Source organism: Macaca thibetana, chromosome 3 (assembly GCF_024542745.1).
Source record: "Macaca thibetana thibetana isolate TM-01 chromosome 3, ASM2454274v1, whole genome shotgun sequence".
Classification (NCBI taxonomy): Eukaryota; Metazoa; Chordata; class Mammalia; order Primates; family Cercopithecidae; genus Macaca; species Macaca thibetana.
In genome coordinates, this window is record NC_065580.1 from 97,347,048 (window position 1) to 97,367,155 (window position 20,108).

Sequence of the window (20,108 nt, forward strand, 5' to 3'; positions counted from 1 at the left end):
ACCGTAATATACTCAGCATTGAAAAAATTCTGCCTCTATTTCAAATAAATTGCACTCTTCACCTAGTGCCCCTACAGGAATCCCTTTAGGGGACTGATTATATACCCTAAATAATATTGTGTGAAAAAAAATTCATACATTATAATCAATGTGTGAAGATAATCAATGTCCCCTAAACATACTGATTATCTTCACACATAGTGTGTGGGAAAAACATTTTTAATGTTCTAAAAATTCCCAGTAGGGAAAATGTGGTATTTCTAATCAAGACTGCCATGTGAACAAGACCTCAAGATCACTTTGCAGAAACTATATAACCACTTTATTGTTTGTTTGTTTGGTTTGGTTTCATTTTTCAGAGCACTAACAATCACTATTTTCCTCTTTTAACAATGGTTTCATTTGCTAATTTAGTAAACAGAAAATAACATCTTCTTAGAGCTTTCCTTTTAAAATTTGTTGTCCTAAAACAAATGAATGAGGATGAATGAGAATATCTGATTGCAAGCCACTAAAAAACCATTATTTAAAGGGTGATTAAACAAATAAAGGAGGCTGGAGGGAAGTGGTTCTAGTTCCTCTTACTTTCTGGCCTGCCTAGAGAAAAAAAAATCACATAAATCAAGATTATTCTTGCTGCTAGTCCTTGTCAAAATATTTGGATGTGAGAGAAGATTAAATGGACAAGATTTGGGATTGTCGTTTGATTTCAATTATCCAGGCTAAACCTGTTCTTCCATTGTTGTAGAAAAGAAAAAAATCAAAGGTTGCCTGTAATGCATATGGCAGCTCAAAATTTGCTTTCAATAACGAAATTCTGTAAGTCCTTTTCTGTTCATATAACCAGAAGAATAATCAACATTTTATAAAAAGCATAGGTCTTCAAGACTGACTCCACAGAAAATATAACTAAAAATCAAACTAGATAGCCACTTTTTCAATGGTATCTTTACACAACACATGTGAGTTAACAATAATAAGCTTTTTTTTTTTTTTTTTTTTTGACATTTCTATGGAATGTTTTTTATAGGGGAAGGAAGGGAGAGGGAACAAATGTTGAAAGTATAGCATAGAACTGCCATAATCAGAAAAATAAAGAAAAACAATAAATAAGAATACACTTGAGTACCTTCCCTTTTAAGCAGGTGAAATTTCAAACAATACATATGACAGATAATGATTTAGATAATAGGCATATGGAACACAAACAGATACATCTAAACAACATTATTTTTAACAGTCATTATCTTTTGATTTTATATTCTTCTTTCTGAAAACAAAGGACTTTAAACCCCTGAAAAGTTTAGTTCCTTATCTTCTCTACCTTGGAATTCTAGCATAGTACCATACATTCTAAGAGCACTCAACTGTTAACTACAACAACATTACCAATATCTCCTTAGTTTCAAAGAAATATGCTAAATAAGCCAGCAATATCTCTAATATTCAAACCAATATAAATGCTTCTATAATGTTAGTTACTCTAAATCTACTCATATACTCTTACCCAATAAACTTGAATTATGAAAAGAATCATGTATAATGCCAACAATATTTTTAGATGAAATACGTGAAATAACTGCTGACAGCATCTATTCTTGAAGCCTTCTCTACCTCAAAAAGGATTTTAATTACAGTCAAACATAAGATGTTAACAATTTTCCAAATAAGTTTTTTAAAAACCCGAAAAACACTGATTTGTTAAATTTCTTTAAATATAAATACACCCCAACTCACTTCCATACTTCTTGAAAATATCCTCTGAAAATAAAGTGTAATTTAAGTTTCTAATTCCAAAAGTTTTAATTGTAATATTTGTTTTTAATACTTCATGTGTTTTAATATGTGATTTGCTTTAATAATATAAAATAGTGAAAATGTCAATAAAATGACTTTAATTTCAGATGTTATGCTAGTATATTACCTGACTAAAGAGAGAGGGCAGAAATATATCGGAAATTAGCATTGGCAGATAATTTAAAGATGTAATTTTGAGTTTTTAAATTACACAAATAAGGGCCACATGAAATACTTGTGATCTATGGGAATAAGAGAATAAAGGTTCTCATGACCTACATATCATATTATCTGTGATGTATGATTATGGATCCAAATAACAAACTGCACTATGGGAGTTGCCAAGCTTTAAAACGTGCACCTAGAGGTCTATATGTTAGTTCTTAAATTCAAAAATACAGACATAGAATATCCTGAAAATTGTTTCATCTATTTTTGGAATAATGATAAACACTTTTCTGCACTGGTTATTACAATAATATTCTAAATAAACAATTCCAGCACTGTAACAACAAAAAATGTTAAGTGTAGTAAAACAAAATCAGTAGTCACGCAGATGTAATAAAGCTGCCTGAAGTCAGTCTTTAGACTTCTTTAACTATTTCCCTTAGTGGTACCCTTTAATGACAACAAGCATTTCTTAGAGTGAAAGGCTATCCCACCACAAATGCATTCAACATACTGTACCGTAATCATACAAACATAAGTCTACATTCATACACTTAGTTTTCATTTCCCTACCACATTAATAATGCCAAGCACCAAAATTGAATAACAGCATATTAGGAGATTTGGACTCACATTGCTATAGGAGTAACCTACTATTTCAAATGTCACATTTTAGATGATGTTGCTTTTTAAGAGTTATAATAAGCAATCTGTAATCTATTCATGAACAATACTGAAAGATAAATATTTTATAGAATCTAAAACTAAAAATCGAAATTCAGTTTCCAGAATTCTGACGTACACAAGACAAAATAAATGATGGTTGAAATTCCAGAACATTAAGATAGGCAAGATTTGTGCTACCTTAAAAAGATATATTTTCTAACTTGTACAGAAATATAAATTTTTATTGGTTCTTAGTGAACATACACACCTCCATATCCAGAAAATTAATGAACTAGTAGTGGATTCATAATGCTACTGAAGAACCACGTTTTTAGCTCCTAAAACAAGTTCCTATAAATGGTAATGTAAAACTGAAAAAGGGAAGATAAGGGTGCAAACATGAAGTACTTTCATCGTGTCACACAGGAAGTGGAACTTTAACATATCCTTCCTTTTTTGCTTTAATATATTACTGAGGCTGGGGACAAGTGGCCATTTGAGAACCAGACCTTCTTCAAAAGTTGTAAACGTGAGTGAGCTGAATGTTTAAGAAAAACAGGAGTTTTAGAAATGACAAACTCTTTCACCCCATAACCCCTAACACCTGTGGCTCTGACATCTCTTTGCATCTCTACATCCTCTACCTCCATTGGCCAGACCACCCAAGAACTACTTCTTTGACTTCTGCTCCCTTCTGCCTGCTCACGCAGCATTCATTATCATTCTCTCCCTCTACCACTCTTCCTTCCCCGCCCTCCTCTGTCACACACACACACACACACACACACACACACACACACAGAGTCTTCACAATGCACATAGAAACGTCCTGATCTCACTTGTGTAGACCACCAAAAAGGGCTTCGCCACCATCCCCGCACCAAATTTCAACACACACGCCCACTCCCTTTCTGAGACGAAACAACCCTTCTTCTCTCCTCCCTGTGCCAACCCCACTGGCTAGAAGACGTAGGGAGCGTGCGGATGGAGGATAAGGGCTCTGAGTGCTTCTGTCCCCACCGGCTTACCGTTCCCTCGCCCCCGCCCCAACAGCATTACCGCCGCCTTCCCGCTCTTTACCTGCCAACAGGTTCCTAATTTCCTCAGGGAGGGGGTATGGTGAGGAGGTGCTGCTGGGGTTGGGCATGTTAGGGAGCGCAGGGCGTGCGGGGAAAGAACCTGCGCTGAAAAGGTGACCGACGGGTTGGGGCTGCGGCTGCGACCTAGACTCAGGCTAGCGGCCCGGATAAAAACAGCGGGGCTACAAGTCGGGACACTGGCGGGCCAGGGCTCACAACAAGGAAGTCACTGAATCTCCAGCAAGCAGCAGCTGGACTGTCGGCCCAGCCCCGCCCAGAGGGTCGGGGCGGGGAGATGGGTAGGAAGGGACACGAAGGGCCTGAGGGGTCCAACTGCGCATGTGTATTCCTCGGTTTTCCCGGCCCCAGAAGAAAGAGCCTCTGGGCAAGCCACGCCCACCGCTACGCCGGGAAGCAGGAGGAGGAGCCGCTGGTGGGAAGTGGGCGGACTGAGGCTGCGTCACCTGATCCAGCGTCCGAAGCGCCTTACAGCCATTTTTGGTACTGGTGCCACCACAGCTGCTGATCGTTTCTCCAGGATTCCAGAAAATAATGTATCCGTGATACACAGTGTATAGAAGTTTTCCAATTACGCCTTCTGCGTAACAGTTAGTCCCACCGCAGTTTAACCCACAAGGAATTTTCTATTGTCCAAAACTATTATGGCCTTCTTTGTCCGATTGAACGGAGGTAACGAAGTCTCATCTTCCGCCAGTCGTCCCGGAGAAGCCAGTCTGGAGCCGCCCCGCAGCGCGCGTTGTGATTGGCTCTTACATTACTTTTCTACCTAATTCATATCCTTGGGGTGACAGTTTTTCCCCACTATAAGGAAGAATGGGAAGTTCTAAGCACTGTCCTTTGGCAGGAAAAAACAAAACGAAACAAAAAATCAGAAGGCCTAATAGACATAGGCACCACTGTCCATCTACAAGCATCAAAAATAAAATTGCTGGTGGTGATTAGTAGAATAAAATTATAAAATCTGCTCACTCCAACTTGACCATTTAGTCAACAAATACTTATTGTCTGCTATGTGTAAAGCTTCTTAAAAGTTTTCTCTTAAAAAAAAATGGCTTCTTTAAAACCTTTAACAGGCATACATCTTTGTGCTTCCCAGATACTACATTTTTTAACAAATTGAAGGTTTGTGGCAAGCCTGCATCAACCAAATCTGTGGGCGCCATTTTTCCAAAAGCATGTGCTCACTTCATGTCTGTGTCACATTTTGGTGATTCTCACAATATTTCAAACTTTTTCATTATTATTATTATATATGTTATAGTGATCTTTGAAGTTACTATTATAATTACTTTGGGGCAGCACAAACAGCACCCATATAAGACAGCGACTGTAATCCATAAATGTGTGCATTCTGACTGCTCTACCAACCATACCTTCCCCCCATATCTCTCCCTCTCTTGGGCCTCCCCATTACTTGAGACACAACAATATTGACATTAAGCCAATGAATAACCCTACAATGGCCTCTGAGTGTTCCAGTAAAAGAATCACATGTCTCTCACTTTAAATCAAAAGCAAGAAATGTTTAAGCTTAGTGAGGAAGGCATATTGAAAGCCAAGACAGACCAAAAGCTAGGGCTCTTGCACCAAACAGCCAGGTAGTGAATGCAAAGGAAAAGTCCTTGAAGGAAACTAAAAATGCTACTCCAGTGAACATGCGAATGATAAGAAAGTGAAGGAGACTTATTGCTGGTAAAGAACGTTTTCATGTTCTGGATGGAAGATGAAACCAGACATAACATTCCCTTAAGCCAAAGCCTAATCAAGTGCAAGGCCCTAACTCTCTTCAAGTCTACAAAACGCTGAGAGGTAAGGAAGCTGCAGAAGAAAAGTTGGAAGTTAGCAGAGGTTGGTTCATGATGTTTAAGGAAAGAAGCCATCTCCAGAACATAAAAGTGTAAGGTGAAGCAGCAAATGCTGGTGAAGAAGCTGCAGCAAGTTATCAAAAAGATCTAGCTAAGGCCAGGCATGGTGGCTCATGCCTGTAATCCCAGCACTTTGGGAGGATGAGGCGGACGGATCACGAGGTCAGGAGATAGAGACCATCCTGGCTAACATGGTGAAACCCTGTCTCTACTAAAAAAAATGCCAAAAAAAAAATTTAGCTGGGCATGGTGGCCAGCCGTGGCTGGCGCTTGTAGTCCCAGCTACTCAGGAGGCTGAGGCAGGAGAATGGCGTGAACCCAGGATGCAGAGCTTGCAGTGAGCCAAGATAGCACCACTGTACTCCAGCCTGGGCGACAGAGTGAGACTCCATCTCAAAAAAAAAAAAAATCTATCTAAAATATCTGATGAAGGTGGCTATACTAAACAAAGAGTTTCAATGTAGATGAAACAACACTTACTGGAAAACAATGCCATCTAGAACTTTTGTAGCTAGAGAGTAGAAGTCAATGCCTGGCTTCAAAGCTTCAAAGGAAAGGCTGACTCTCTTGTTAGGAACTATTTCAGCTGCTGACTTTAAGTTGAAGCCAATGCTCATTTACTGTTCTGAAAATCCTAGGGCCCTTAAGGATTATGATAAATCTACTCTGCCTGTGCTCTATAAGTGGAACGACAAAGCCTGGACGACAGCACATCTGTTTATAGAATGATTTGCCAAGTATTTTAAGCCCACTGTTGAGATCTACTGCTCAGAAAAAAAGATGCCTTTCAAAATATTGCTGCTAATTGACAGTGCACCTGGTCACCCAAGAGCTATGATGGAAATATGTAAGAAGATTAATGTTTTCATATCTGTTAGTACAACATCCATTCTGCTGCCCATGGATCAAGGAGTAGTTTCAACTTTCAAGTCTTATTTTAAAAATATATTTCATGGCTGGCCATGGTGGGTCGCACCTGTAATCCCAGCACTTTGGGAGGCTGAGGCAGGAGGATCACTTGAGGCCAAGAGTTCAAGACCAGCCTGGGCAACATAGTGGCACCCCATCTCTACAAAAAATAGAATAATTAGCCAGGTGTGGTGGTGTGTGCCTGTAGTCCTAGCTACTCAGGAAGGGAGATGTAGGATCCCTTGGGCCCAGGAGTTCAAGATTACAGGGAGGTATGACTGTGCCAGTGAACTCCAGCTTGGGCCACAAATGAGACGCTATCTTAAAAAATATATATATATATATATATGTGTGTGTATATATATATATATGGCTATAGCTGCCATAGATAGTCATTTATCTAATATATCTGGGAAAAGTAAATTGAAAAGCTTCTGAAAAAGGTTCACCATTCTAGATGCAATTAAGAATATTCATGATTCATGGGAAGAGTCCAACATTAACAGGAGTTTGGAAGAAGTTGATTCCAGCCCTCAGGGATGATTTTGAGGGGTTCAAGACCAGTGGAGGAGGTCACTAGAGATGTGGTGGAAATAGCAAGAGAACTGCAGTTAGAAGTGGGGCCTGCAGATGTGACTGAACTGCTGCAATCTCATGATAAAACTTGGAGGTATGAGGAGTTGCTTCTTATGAATGAGCAAAGAAAGTGGTTTCTTGAGATGAAATCTACTCCAGTCAAGATGGCGTGAATACTGAGATTAACTGTGAATAATAAGAAAGGATTTAGAATACTACATCAACTTAGTTGATAAAGCAGTGGTTGGAGAGGATTGACTCCAGTATTGAACGAAGTTCTACTGTGGGTAAAATGCTAGCAAACAACATCACATGCCACAGAGAAATCTTTCATGAAAGGAAGAGTCTATCGAGGAAGCAAATTTCATTTTTGTTTTATTTCAAGAAATTGCCTCAGCCATCCCAGCCTTCAGCAATCACCACCCTGGTCAGTCAGCAGCCATTCACACTGAGGTAAGACCCTCCACCAGAAAAAAGATAACATGCTGAAGACTCAGATGATCTGAGCAATAAAGTTTGGGGGCTTTTTTTAGAGATGGAGGTCTCCCTATGTTTGCCCAGGCTGGCCTGGAACTCCTGGGCTCAAAGGATCCTCCCACCTTAGCCTCCTGAGTGGCTTGGGACTACAGGAATGTACCGACATGTTCAGTTTCAATAAAGTATTTTTCAGTAAGGTATGTAAGTTACTTTTCTTTTCTTTTTTTTTTTTTTGAGACAGAGTCTCGCTCTGTCGCCCAGGCTGGAGTGCAGTGGCCGGATCTCAGCTCACTGCAAGCTCTGCCTCCCGGGTTCACACCATTCTCCTGCCTCAGCCTCCCGAGTAGCTGGGACTACAGGTGCCCGCCACCACGCCTGGCTAGCTTTTTTGTATATTTTTAGTAGAGACGGGGTTTCACCGTGTTAGCCAGGATGGTCTTGATCTCCTGACCTCGTGATCCACCCGTCTCAGCCTCCCAAAGTGCTGGGATTACAGGCTTGAGCCACCGTGCCTGGCATTAGTTATTTTTCTAGACATAATGCTACTGCATACTTAATGAACTACAGTAAACATAATGCTTATATGCACTGGGAAAGCAAAATATTTGTGTGACTTACTTTACTGCAATAGTTGCTTTATTGGTTTGGTCTAGAACCTAATCTGCAAAATCTGTGAGGTATGCCTGTGTGTGTGTGTGTGTGTGTACACTCATATTTATTACATATATGTACACATATACATATTTATTACATTCAAGTGCCTCTTAACCATTAAAATCCCTCAAAACCTGGTGTAGAACCATCAAGGAAAATTAAGTCACCAAAATCCCTGAAGAACACAGAATAGAGGCTGAAGAGGAAGGCTTCAGCCAGAAACTGCCTAGGCAAAGCATTTAGTGAGTATACACTGTGTATTTCTCTTAGTAGAAATATTATTGACATTCCGGGCGCGGTGGCTCAAGCCTGTAATCCCAGCACTTTGGGAGGCCGAAACAGGTGGATCACGAGGTCAGGAGATGGAGACCATCCTGGCTAACCCGGTGAAACCCCGTCTCTACTAAAAAATACAAAAACCTAGCCAGGCGAGGTGGCGGGCGCCTGTAGTCCCAGCTACTCGGGAGGCTGAGGCAGGAGAAGGGCGTAAACCCGAGAGGCGGAGCTTGCAGTGAGCTGAGATCTGGCCACTGCACTCCAGCCTGGACAACAGAGCGAGACTGTCTCAAAAAAAAAAACAAAAGAAATATCATTAACAACATGAGTCATTGAGATGCCCCCTGCCACACCCTCCATCTCTGCTTGGCAAGGCACATTTTCAAAACTACGTAAATGTCAGCTTCTATATTAAGTCTTCACTTAGATTTCCCTTGGTAGAGGTAGTGGCTCTTTCCTAGAAGTTACTATTATATCTTATGTTGTGCCTGGGTGCCAGTCACAATGTAAATTGTTTATTCCTTTGCCCTCCAGCCTTCACTAGATCAATTAAACTTTAGTTTTCATTAGAATCACAGAGAGAACCTATTACATTGTGAATTCTCAAATCCCATCCCCAGAGATTCTGAGTCAGTCTTATTAGGATGGGGCCTGAGAATCTGCATGTTAAACAGTCCTCAGCCGTAGCTCACACCTGTAATCCTAGCTCTTTGGGAGGCTGAGGTGGGTGGATTGCCTGAGCTCAGGAGTTTGAGACCAGCCTGAGCAACATAGTGAAACCCCATCTCTACTAAAATACAAAAACTTAGCCGGGTGTGGTAGCGTGCACCTATAGTCCCAGCTGCTCGGGAGGCTGAGGCAAGAGAATTGCTAGAACCTGGGAGGCAGAGATTGCAGTGAGCCGAGATCACACCACTGCACTCCAGCCTGGGCAACAGAGCGAGACCCTGTCACCGGAAAAAAAAAAAAAAAAAATCCTCATAGGTGAATGCAAGACATCGTGAAATTTCATTTTGAGAATCACTTTGCTACTTCCCAGCTACTACAGGGCACAAAATTTGTTGTAACTTATCTTTCATCCTCAGCTGGAATCCTAAACCTAACACAGAATAACAACTTTATTAATAGTTCATCAAAAACACTTCAGTCTAATAAAAAATTGGAAAGTCAAATACAGTATGACATTTTTGTGTAATTCTCTGAGACAAAAGTAAACTAGTTATAAAAGGAAAAAATAGAGCATTTTAGAGTCTGTATATTGCCTCTCAAAACAAACAAACAAACAAACAAAGACAAAAACTTTACGGCTGAAGTAAAACATGCAAAAATAAAAACAAAAAAAAGACACCCCCACAAACAAACCCATTCCCCAAAATGGAATCTGAAATTCCTACCCAGATGTTTAAATGTGATGAATTATAAAGAGCACGGAAAATTTGAATTATTTTTGGTGTAGGTAAAAGTAAATAAATAGTCATTTTACAATATAGGTCTTCCAACTTCAAAGAATTGAGAACTATTTTTCTTAAGCTACAAAATTATCTTCCTTCCTAAAGAAGAAAACGACTATTTCATGGACATTTTATATTAGGGAGGATTCTTCCTCCCTCTACAGTTATCACATATAATTCTTTGTCTTGTCACATTTTTTATTAAACCAGGCCTCCAAATGTTCCAATCCTTTGTTTCCTTCTGATAGAACTGAACCTTTCTTTTAAATTCCTGTGTCTCATTTATTCACGTATACTCCAGTCATTCCACTAAGGAATTGAGGTGATTTGCTCTTGTATCAAATAGACAGCTTTCTGGAGTGGATCAAATGGACAGTGTCTACACTGCTCATTATGACAAGTCATTCTTGTTAGTGAGAGACAGGAAACTATTAAGATTACCTTAAAATATATAGCATCTCATATTCCAAATAAAAAAAAGGCAATAACAGAAGATGGACTTTTTGTGTGAAACACATTTCCCCTATTTAGGAAGCCATTCTCAGACACAGGTCCATGATGGATTCACTTGGGCAATGCTTTGTATAGTCTATCATTTTTACTGTTTATTGTTAAAGTTATTGAAATTGATTATAAGATGGAAAGTGTAATAAAGAGAAGTTAGGAGAAATACATTCTTATTTCTCTGGTTTCCATAACAAAAACCAAGAAGTAAATCAAATCATACTTTACATTCTTTAAACTAGTCATATCAGGTTGAAAAAAAAGAATAATAAATGTAACTTTAAATCTCAACCTAAGAGAGGTAGCGGCCTCCCTACCATTCTGCAAAGGAGAGACTAGACCCTGCTAAAATCTTATGATTTGTCTTACCAAAAGTAGATCCTCCAGTTCAAAGATATACGTATATATCCCTATAACTGAAGCTAACTGCCTTTCTTATGTTCTTTAAAATTAGCTTAGGGGTACTGAATAAGTATTTTCCCACAGGCCTAGGTTTAAGAGAAGCTAAATAAACACCAAAGAAAAATAGAAAGTAGGCCAAAATACAATTTACTTTTCTCAGCCTTATCGGGAGAACCCGCTGCCGATGGTTAACATGGGTTCTTTTCTATTTCCTAGGCATCTCGGCTGGTTTGAGAAATAAAGGGAAAGAGTACAAGAGAGAAATTTAAAGCTGGGTGTCCGGGGGGAAACATCACATGTCAGCAGGTTCCATGATGTTCCCTGAGCTGTAAAACCAGCAAGTTTTTATTAGAGATTTTCAAAAGGGGAGGGAGTGCATGAATAGGGTGTGGGTCACAGAGATCACATACTTCACAAGGTAATAAAATATCACAAAGCAAGTGGAGGCAGGACGAGATCACAGGACCACAGGATGGGGCGAAAATAAAATTGCTAATGAAGTTTTGGGCACACATTGTCATTGATAACATCTTATCAGGAGACACGGTTTGAGAGTGGACAACCTGTCTAACCAAAATTTATTAGGTGGGAATTACCTCATCCTAATAAGCCTGGAAGCGCTACAGGAGACTAGGGCTTATTTCATCCCTTCAGTTTTGACCATAAAAGGCGATCGCCTTAAGGGGGCCGTCTATAGACCTACCCTCAGGGGCGCATTCTCTTTATTAGGGATGTTCATTGCTGAGAAAAAGAATTCAGAGATATTTCTCCTATTTGTATTTGAAAGAAGAGAAATATGGCTCTGTTCCGTTGGGCTCACTGGCAGTCAGTTCAAGGTTACCTCCCTTGTTCCCTGAACTTCGCTGTTATCCTGTTCTTTTTTCAAGATGCCCAGATTTCATATTGTTCAAACACACATGCTCTACAAACAATTTGTGCAGTTAACACAATCATCACAGGGTCCTGAGGCAACATTCATCCTCCTCAGTTTAAGAAGAAGATGACGGGATTAAGAGATTAAAGTAAAGACAGGCATAGGAAATCACAACAGTATTGATTGGGGAAGTGATAAGTGTCCATGAAATCTTCACAATTTATGTTCAGAGATTGCAGTAAAGACAGGTGTAAGGAATTATAAAAGTATTAATTTGGGGAACTAATAAATGTCCATGAAATCTTCGCAATTTATGTTCTTCTGCCGTGGCTTCAGCCGGTCCCTCCGTTTGGGGTCCCTGACTTCCCACAACACAGCCTCTCTTACCTTCATTTTTATTTGGCTTTCATAGACATGTGGAAGAAAGATTATATTTATACTTAGGCATTATATTAGCTATCTATTGCTGCATAACAAAATTAAGTAGCTTAAAACAAACAGTATCTCACAGTTTCTGGTGGTTAGGAATCCACGAGCAACTTAGCTAGATGACTCTGGCTCAGAGCCTCTCATGAGAACTGCAGTCACCTGAAGACTTCACCATGGCTAGAGAATCTGCTTTGATGTTGGCTCATCTACAGGACTGCTGACTAGAGTCCTCCATTCCTCTTTGTCTGTTAGAAAAAAGCCTCACTTGTTTACAACATGGACTTCTCCATAAGGCTGCATGAGTATCCTCATGATATGACAGCTGGCTTCCCAAAGCAATTAATCCACAAGACAGAGTAACCAAGACAGAAGCTGCAATATCTTTATGACTTAATCTCAAAAGTGACATCACTTTACTGCTGCCATATTTAATTGGTAACACAGACCAAGCCTGCTGGGAAGGGGGAAGGGACTACAGATGGCTGTGAATACTGGAGGTAGAGATCATTGGGGGCCACACTGGAAGCTGGCTATCATAGTTGTCCCTCTGATGCCCAATGGTTCACATCCCTCCCACATGCAAAAATACACTGATCCCCTCCCAAAGCCACTTGCAAAGTCTCATCCCATTGTCACATAGGCTCAAAGTCCAGAATCTCATCATTTAAATGAAGCTCAGGTGTGGATGGTGCTCCTCTGGTTTAATTCCTTAAATACAGCTCTTTGAGGCTGGCACAGTGGCTCACGCCTGTAATCCCAACACTTTGGGAAGCCGAGGTGGGTGGATTACCTGAGGTTGGGAGTTCGAGACCAGCCTGACCAACATGGAGAAACCTCGTCTCTATTAAAAATGCAAAAAATTAGCCAGGCATGGTGGTGCGCACCTGTAATCCCACTAATTATGAGGCTGAGGCAGGAGAATTGCTTGAACCTAGGAGCCGGAGGTTGTGGTGAGCCTAGATCGTGCCATTGTACTCCAGCCTGGGCAACAAGAGCAAAACTCCCATCTCAAAAAAAAAAAAATATATATATACACACACACACACACACACACACACACACAGCTCTTTAAGTACAGATATCTCAAACTAAAGCTTTATGTAGTACGAAGACAAGTTATCTTGTCCCCACATACTCAACATACAAGAGGAGACACTCATAGGATAACCACCACAGACATTCCTATTCAAAGGGGTTGGGAGAACAGGAAGTAAACAAAGATCACTGGTCCAAAGCAATTCTGAAGCCCAAACAGGAAAATGTGGCAAGTTATTTGATTAGGACACAGTTCTATTCCCACCTGGAAATAACTTATCCTTGGCTCTTCGTTATTCCCTCTGAGCCACCCGTCTTTTTCCATGAACGGTTGTATAATTTTCTCAACCTGCTTCCTGACAATACAACTGAGGTGGGGGGTGGGGGGTAAAAAGATCTCTTTTCATTTTGTACTGTCACTGTCCCAATTCTCTATCAGTCAGAGTTCAAGTAGAAAATCAAAACTACTAGAATGAAGCTAGAAAGATGGAAAGAGATATAATATATGGCAATTTGTTACAAAGATTAAACCCTTCCCAATTGCGAAAGCTGGTTAAACTGTCTCTTTATATAAGGCAGTTATCTTTACATCTGATGCTCGAGCTCAAAGTCCACGGAGCAGGGAATCAGAAAGGGAAGATGGAAGAACTTCATGGCAAGCTGGTAACTAGAAGTATAAGCCATAGTTCATGAGCACAACCTGAAACCCAAGTTAGCTCTCACTTGATGGTATGGATGTCCTTCAGAAACCAGAGTCCTTCATTAAAGAGCTAAATGCACCAAGAGTCAGAGAAGTAGAAGGAGGATCCAATAGAAAACGAAGCAGTAGCAGGCTCAGCTGCTGACTTACACCAATGGAGTGAGCAAAACAGTAAGCAACAATACGTGTGAACTACAAAATGACTGCTACTTCATTTCTGCTCTCCAAATCTTACAAAAGAATACGTTTTGTGGCCTAGCCTAACCAGAACCTGCAGAAAAAGGATTCTAGTAAATTTAGGTCGACAGCCATTGTACTATCATAAGTAAAATGTGGACTAAACAAATGAAGCAACTGGGCTGGGCACAGTGGCTCACACCTGTAATCTCAGCACTTTGGAAACCTGAGGTGGGTGGATCACCTGAGGCAGAGTTTGAGACCAGTCTGACCAATATGCTGAAACCCTGTCTCTATTAAAAATACAAAAATTAGCCGAGCATGGTGGCATGCAACTGTAGTCCCAGCTACACAGGAGGCTGAGATAGGAGAATTGCTTGAACCCGGGAGACAGAGGTTGCAGTGAGCTGAGATCATGCCACTGCACTCCAGCCTGGGTGACAGAGTAAGACTCCATCTCAAAAATAAATAAATAAACTAATAAAATAAATTAAGCAATTGAAGTTGCATTTATTTTGCAGCCTAATCCATCTAAACAAAGTGTAAAACCTATTGGCTCTCAAGTTATCTTGTAAGGGCTCTTTTAAGAATTTTTACAAATAAAGATTTGTTTTCATTTTCTAAGTTATTATTCCTTGTTTTCATTTGAAACTTCCATGGTTAGTTGGTATAAGTTTATCATTGTGTGGCAGTCAACAAGAAAAAATATTCTCACTGGAATTCATATGAAGTCATTTACTCTGAAAAGATGTGACATAGAACCCAACCAGAACCAAAGGTGCAGTTCACAATTTGAGTTTTTAGTTCATAATTGTTATTAATCTTATTAGTAAAATTTACTAAGTTAGCAAGATTTGCTGTCCATCTCATTCACATACACACAAACATACACAGTCATGCATCACTTAACAACAGGGACACATTCTGAGAAATGCATCATTAGGTGATTTTTGTCATTGTGTATGTCTATGTCATCATAGAGTGTATATATATATATATATATATATATTTTTTTTTTTTTTTTTTTTTTTGAGACGGAGTCTCGCTCTTTCGCCCAGGCTGGAGTGCAGTGGCGAGATCTCAGCTCACTGCAAGCTCCCTCTCCCGGGTTTACGCCATTCTCCTGCCTCAGCCTCCCGAGTAGCTGGGACTACAGGCGTCCGCCACCTCGCCTGTCTAGTTTTTTGTATTTTTTTTTTAGTAGAGATGGGGTTTCACCATGTTAGCTAGGATGGTCTCGATCTCCTGACCTCGTGATCCGCCCGTCTCAGCCTCCCAAAGTGCTGGGGTTACAGGCTTGAGCCACCCCACCCGGCCCATCATAAAGTGTATTCACACAAACCTAGATCTGTAGCCTACTACACATCTAGCTAGATGGTATAGCTTATTGCTCCTCTGCTATAAAACTGCACAGCATGTTAATGTGCTGAATACTATGGGCATTGTAACATAATGGTAAGTATTTGTGTATCTAAACACAGAAAACATACAGTCAAAATACAGTATTATAATCTTATGGGACCATTGTCATATACGTGGTCCATCGACCAGCGTCATTATGTGGCACATGACTGTACTCAGGCACTTTGCTGCCCTGGTCAATCATTTTAAGAACAAGCAATTTAATATGAACTAGAGTTGAATAATTAACATAATGCTGTATGTCTTTAGGGTTCTACAAATTAGGAATAAGGTGAGAGAACTATCCATCCCATTCCAGACTTGTCAGAGGCTACCTGGTTCCCTGCCCAGGTAGCAGCCCTCTTCTCCCTTTAACTGAATTGATTTATTTTATCTAAGATTCTCAGTGCTCAGGAACCTAACCATCAGAAGGGTCAGCTTTCATGATAATCTGGCTCTGATCTTATATCCTAGCTCTAGTAACTGAGTTTCTCCTGCCCGGTTCGGAGACCAAGTCCTTACTGTGCTTATTTTTAATAAAGAGACGTATTTGTCTTGATTACATCTAGGCTTCTTGGACTCTGGCTCTGCCTTACTCTTGGTCTTAATTTATAGGCTGCTGCTATATTCTACCTGGATCTCCAGAGAAGAGATGGGCCCAAATCACATTCTTTGTTTTTTTGTTTTTTTGAGACGGAGTCACGCTCTGTCGCCCAGGCTGGAGTGCAGTGGCGAGATCTCGGCTCACTGCAAGCTCCACCTCCCGGGTTTACGCCATTCTCCTGCCTCAGCCTCCCGAGTAGCTGGGACTACAGGCGCCCACCACCTCGCCCGGCTAGTTTTTTGTATTTTTTTAAGGAGAGACAGGGTTTCACCGTGTTAGCCAGGATGGTCTCGATCTTCTGCCCTCGTGATCCGCCCGTCTCGGCCTCCCAAAGTGCTGGGATTACAGGCTTGAGCCACCGCGCCCGGCTCCAAATCCCATTCTTGCCTTTTATTTCAGGCTTAGTCCCCAAGATGTATGTGCACTAGGAACATGCCAAGAAAATTCTCGTTCTTCATTACTACCTAAAATTTAATGCAGAATCCCTTTTCTTCATGTGAATTGTTTTACTACTCCTTGATGGTTTGATGAAGTTACCTTGAACTGTGAGCAGGTACTTTAAAAGACAAATCTTTTGATTCTCTCCCTTTAATTCTTATTAAATAAGAATTTAAATAAGAGGTCCAATTGAGTGATCCTAAATATCTCATTTGTATTCTTGGTCCATCACAGAGTCAGGGAAAGTTGTCCTCGAGCTCTCCTAAGGGGAAAAATGCAGGGTCACTGATACAACTTAATTTTCCCCAATCCACCCTACTGCTAAAGATGACCCTTCCTGCACTACTTGAAATTTTACCAATCAGAGAGAGAGTGGATGGGTAACTATCTTCCTTTTTACTTGGATCTAGGTTGGTTTGAGAAATCATGTTTAATGATTTAATACCTGGATTTAATGGTTTAATACCTGGATTAAGCACACTATGACTTTGGATGAAAGATAATTGAGACAGTATTTTGGAATTTAAAACATTATAAGGGAAGGCAGGCTGCATCAGTCTTCCAAATAATGGTTTCAGGACTAGCAATGTAAAGCAAGCAAGATGTTCATGGTCATATGTTATGCTGTGTGCCCTGCTCTCTCTTTAGGATAGCACTGATCCCCACAAAATCCTTATTAACATTTAATGAAAAGACAGTCTCCTAGAAGAATGAAACCGAAGAATGCAGCTGCCTTATTAATTAAACTTTGGAGGATTCGCACTTGGCCTCTGAATCATAATTTATTCTATATGAACTATTGACTGAATTTTTGTACCACTGCCCCATGAATTATTTTGTCACAGGAATTTTATTTTTGTTATTGCAGCTATTTAAATAACATTAATCTAGATGAAACATAATTTTCTAAATATACTTCTAGAAATCATTTTATAGCTAAAGAAAAAAAATACCCCCACTTGCAGTGAGCCGAGACTGTGCCACTGCACTCTAGCTTGGGCAACAAAGCAAGACTCTGTCTTGGGGAAAAAAAAAATACCTCCACTAGGTTGGCAAAGATTCTAGAACATTAAATAATTAAAAACAGGTCTGGATTTCTTTCCATATGTAAAGATAAAATAGTAAATTGTAACCAGAGTCCTTCCTATTATTATAGTACATTCTGTTCTCACTAGGCAATTTTAAAATACCAAGCTGTCTTCAGCAACAGTAATTCAGTGGGTTTGTGCTTAATATATTCATGAAGGGCTGTGATGGATTTGATAACCATAAGCAGCTCTTAACATTAAATTGCCATTTAATTTTTTTCAGTGACTTTCAAAGTTGTCAATATTAAACAGTAGTGTCGTACAAATGACTAAGACCAATATGAGTACAATTAAATAAGATTTAGGCTGGTCACAGTGGCTCATGCCTGTAATCCTAGCACTTTGGGAGGCTGAGGCGGGCAGATCACTTGAGGTCAGGAGTTCAAGACCAGCCTAGCCAACATGGTAAAACCCTGTCTCTACTAAAAATACAAACATTTGCTGGGCATAGTGGCACATGCCTATAATCCCAGCTACTTGAGAGGCTGAGGCACGAGAACTGCTTGAACCTGGGAGGTGGAGGTTGCAGTGAACCAAGAGTGCACCACTGCACATCAGCCTGGGCAACAGAGCAAGACTTTGTCTCAAAAAAAAAAAAAAAAAAAGATTTCAAAGGTGCTCAAAATTCTCCCTTTTTCTATAGTGTCCCACTACTAGGCAAAAGAAAAACACACACACACATACACACATTTTTACAGGACTTTAAGTACTGTCTTGTATATCTGCTCACAATTTGCATTGCATATTACAATACTTAGAAATTATTCCATCCCTACCCCCATTTCAACCCCATTTAATTTTTATACTTTTTCCCTATATTCATCCATCAAATCCATGCTTAATTTAATTTCATAATACTAAACAATTTTTTACCCTCATCCCTAATACCATAATTTTAAGATACTTTTATTTAAATAATTCAGATCTCAACTCTTCCCCTTTCAGTTCTTCTTTGTTTAATGACTACTTTAGTGTGGTTTTATGTACTGAAATTTGGTAAACAAAGGAAGTCAGCACTGTTGACATCTACCCAGTCTTTACAATTTGTGGGCTGCCATAGATAGACACGTCTATGGGACAAGAGAAGACATCAAGAATTATATAATTTACCATTGATGTGCTTTGCTGTCCTTCAGTCCATTTGTTCAACATTCTAAAGACACATTGCAGTGTAATGAGAAACTAGCTTCCTCCTTGTTTTAGTTATTTGCTTTGATCCTAAAACCATGTTATCGCTTCAAATGTGATGCCTCCCCCAGGAACCCATATATAAGAGAAAAAAATCACTGACAATTCCAATTCCAATTCCTCTCCAGCCAGCTTGCTTTATATTTCTATAAGCATTTGCTTTTACTTTTTAAATAGCTACCTTATTTTTTTCAGAGGCAAAAGAATTATTTTTATATTCTATGCAATGCTATGAAAACAAATAACTTTTAAAATCTAGAAAAATTACCTAACTTGCTAGAGCACAAAGGACTTCCTGAAGCATCCCCAAATTATCTGCTTTCTTTTTATTGTAATTGACTGCTACACATTAGAAGAGGATTTTCTTTCTTTTCTTTCTTCTTTCTTTCTTCTTTTGCATTTCTTTCCTTTTCCCTTCCTTCCTTCCTTCCTTCCTTCCTTCCTTCCTTCCTTCCTTCCTTCCTTCCTTCCCTCCTTCCTTCCCCTTTCTTCTCTCTCTCTCTCTCTCTTTCTCTCTGTCTTTTGGATCTTGCTCTGTTGCTCAGGCTGGAATACAGTCGTAAAATCATGGTTCACTGCAGCCTTGGCCTCCAGCCTCAAGGGAGCCTCCAACCTCAGCCTCCTGAGTAGCTGGGACTACAGGCATTACAGGCATGCATCACCATGCCGGGCTTTTTTTTTTTTTTTTTTTTTTTTTTTTTAATGGAGACAGGGTTTCACCATGTTGCCCAGGCTTGTCTCAAACTCCTAAGCTCAAGCAATCCACCTGCCTTAGCCTCCCAAAGTGTTGGGATTACTGGTGTGAGCCCCCAGTAATCACTTGAGTCCAGGAGTTCAAGACCAGCCTGGGCAACACAATGAGACCAACACGATGAGACCTCTACAAAAAATTTTAAAATTAGTTGAGCATGGTGGCACATGCTTGTTGTCCCAGCTACTCAGGAGGCTCAGGTGGGAAGACTGCTTGAGCCCAGGAGGTTGAGCTTGCAGTGAGCTGTGATTGTGCCACTGCACTTCAGTGTGGGAGACACAGCAAGACCATTTCCAACAAAAAAAGAGAGAGAGAGAAGATGAACCTGAATTAATAGAAAGCATTTCCCATTTACATTTTCATATATCATTTCTTAACTTAAAAAATTAAAAGCTAATATTAAAAAACAATAAATTTGACATGAATTACTGATAAGTCTTCAGATTTCATGCATTCAAATATATTCACATTCTTGATTTGTAATAATTAGAATCAGTAGCAGTGTTACCGAAAGTGTAGTCTACTGGCAGGTGCCAATCAACAAACTATTTGTTACCAGTACAAGAAAAGATGAGTGT

The 20,108-nt window shown here is 39.9% G+C and overlaps 1 protein-coding gene across 3 annotated transcripts in view; it reads right to left on the reverse strand.

Annotated features, from left to right (window-relative positions):
• The window catches only part of SKAP2 (src kinase associated phosphoprotein 2), a 209,655-nt gene extending 197,230 nt beyond the window's left edge, over positions 1 to 12,425 (reverse strand). For 2 of the 3 annotated variants that reach the window (XM_050785452.1, XM_050785453.1), the window contains exon 1: positions 3,712 to 4,689. In XM_050785452.1, coding sequence (XP_050641409.1) covers positions 3,712 to 3,778 — 67 coding nt within the window. In that variant the 5' untranslated portion in view covers positions 3,779 to 4,689. Of the gene's footprint in view, positions 1 to 3,711; positions 4,690 to 12,228 lie in introns of those variants that run through there. The other variant, XM_050785454.1, reaches the window with a different exon arrangement.
• Positions 12,426 to 20,108: the final 7,683 nt, after the last annotated feature.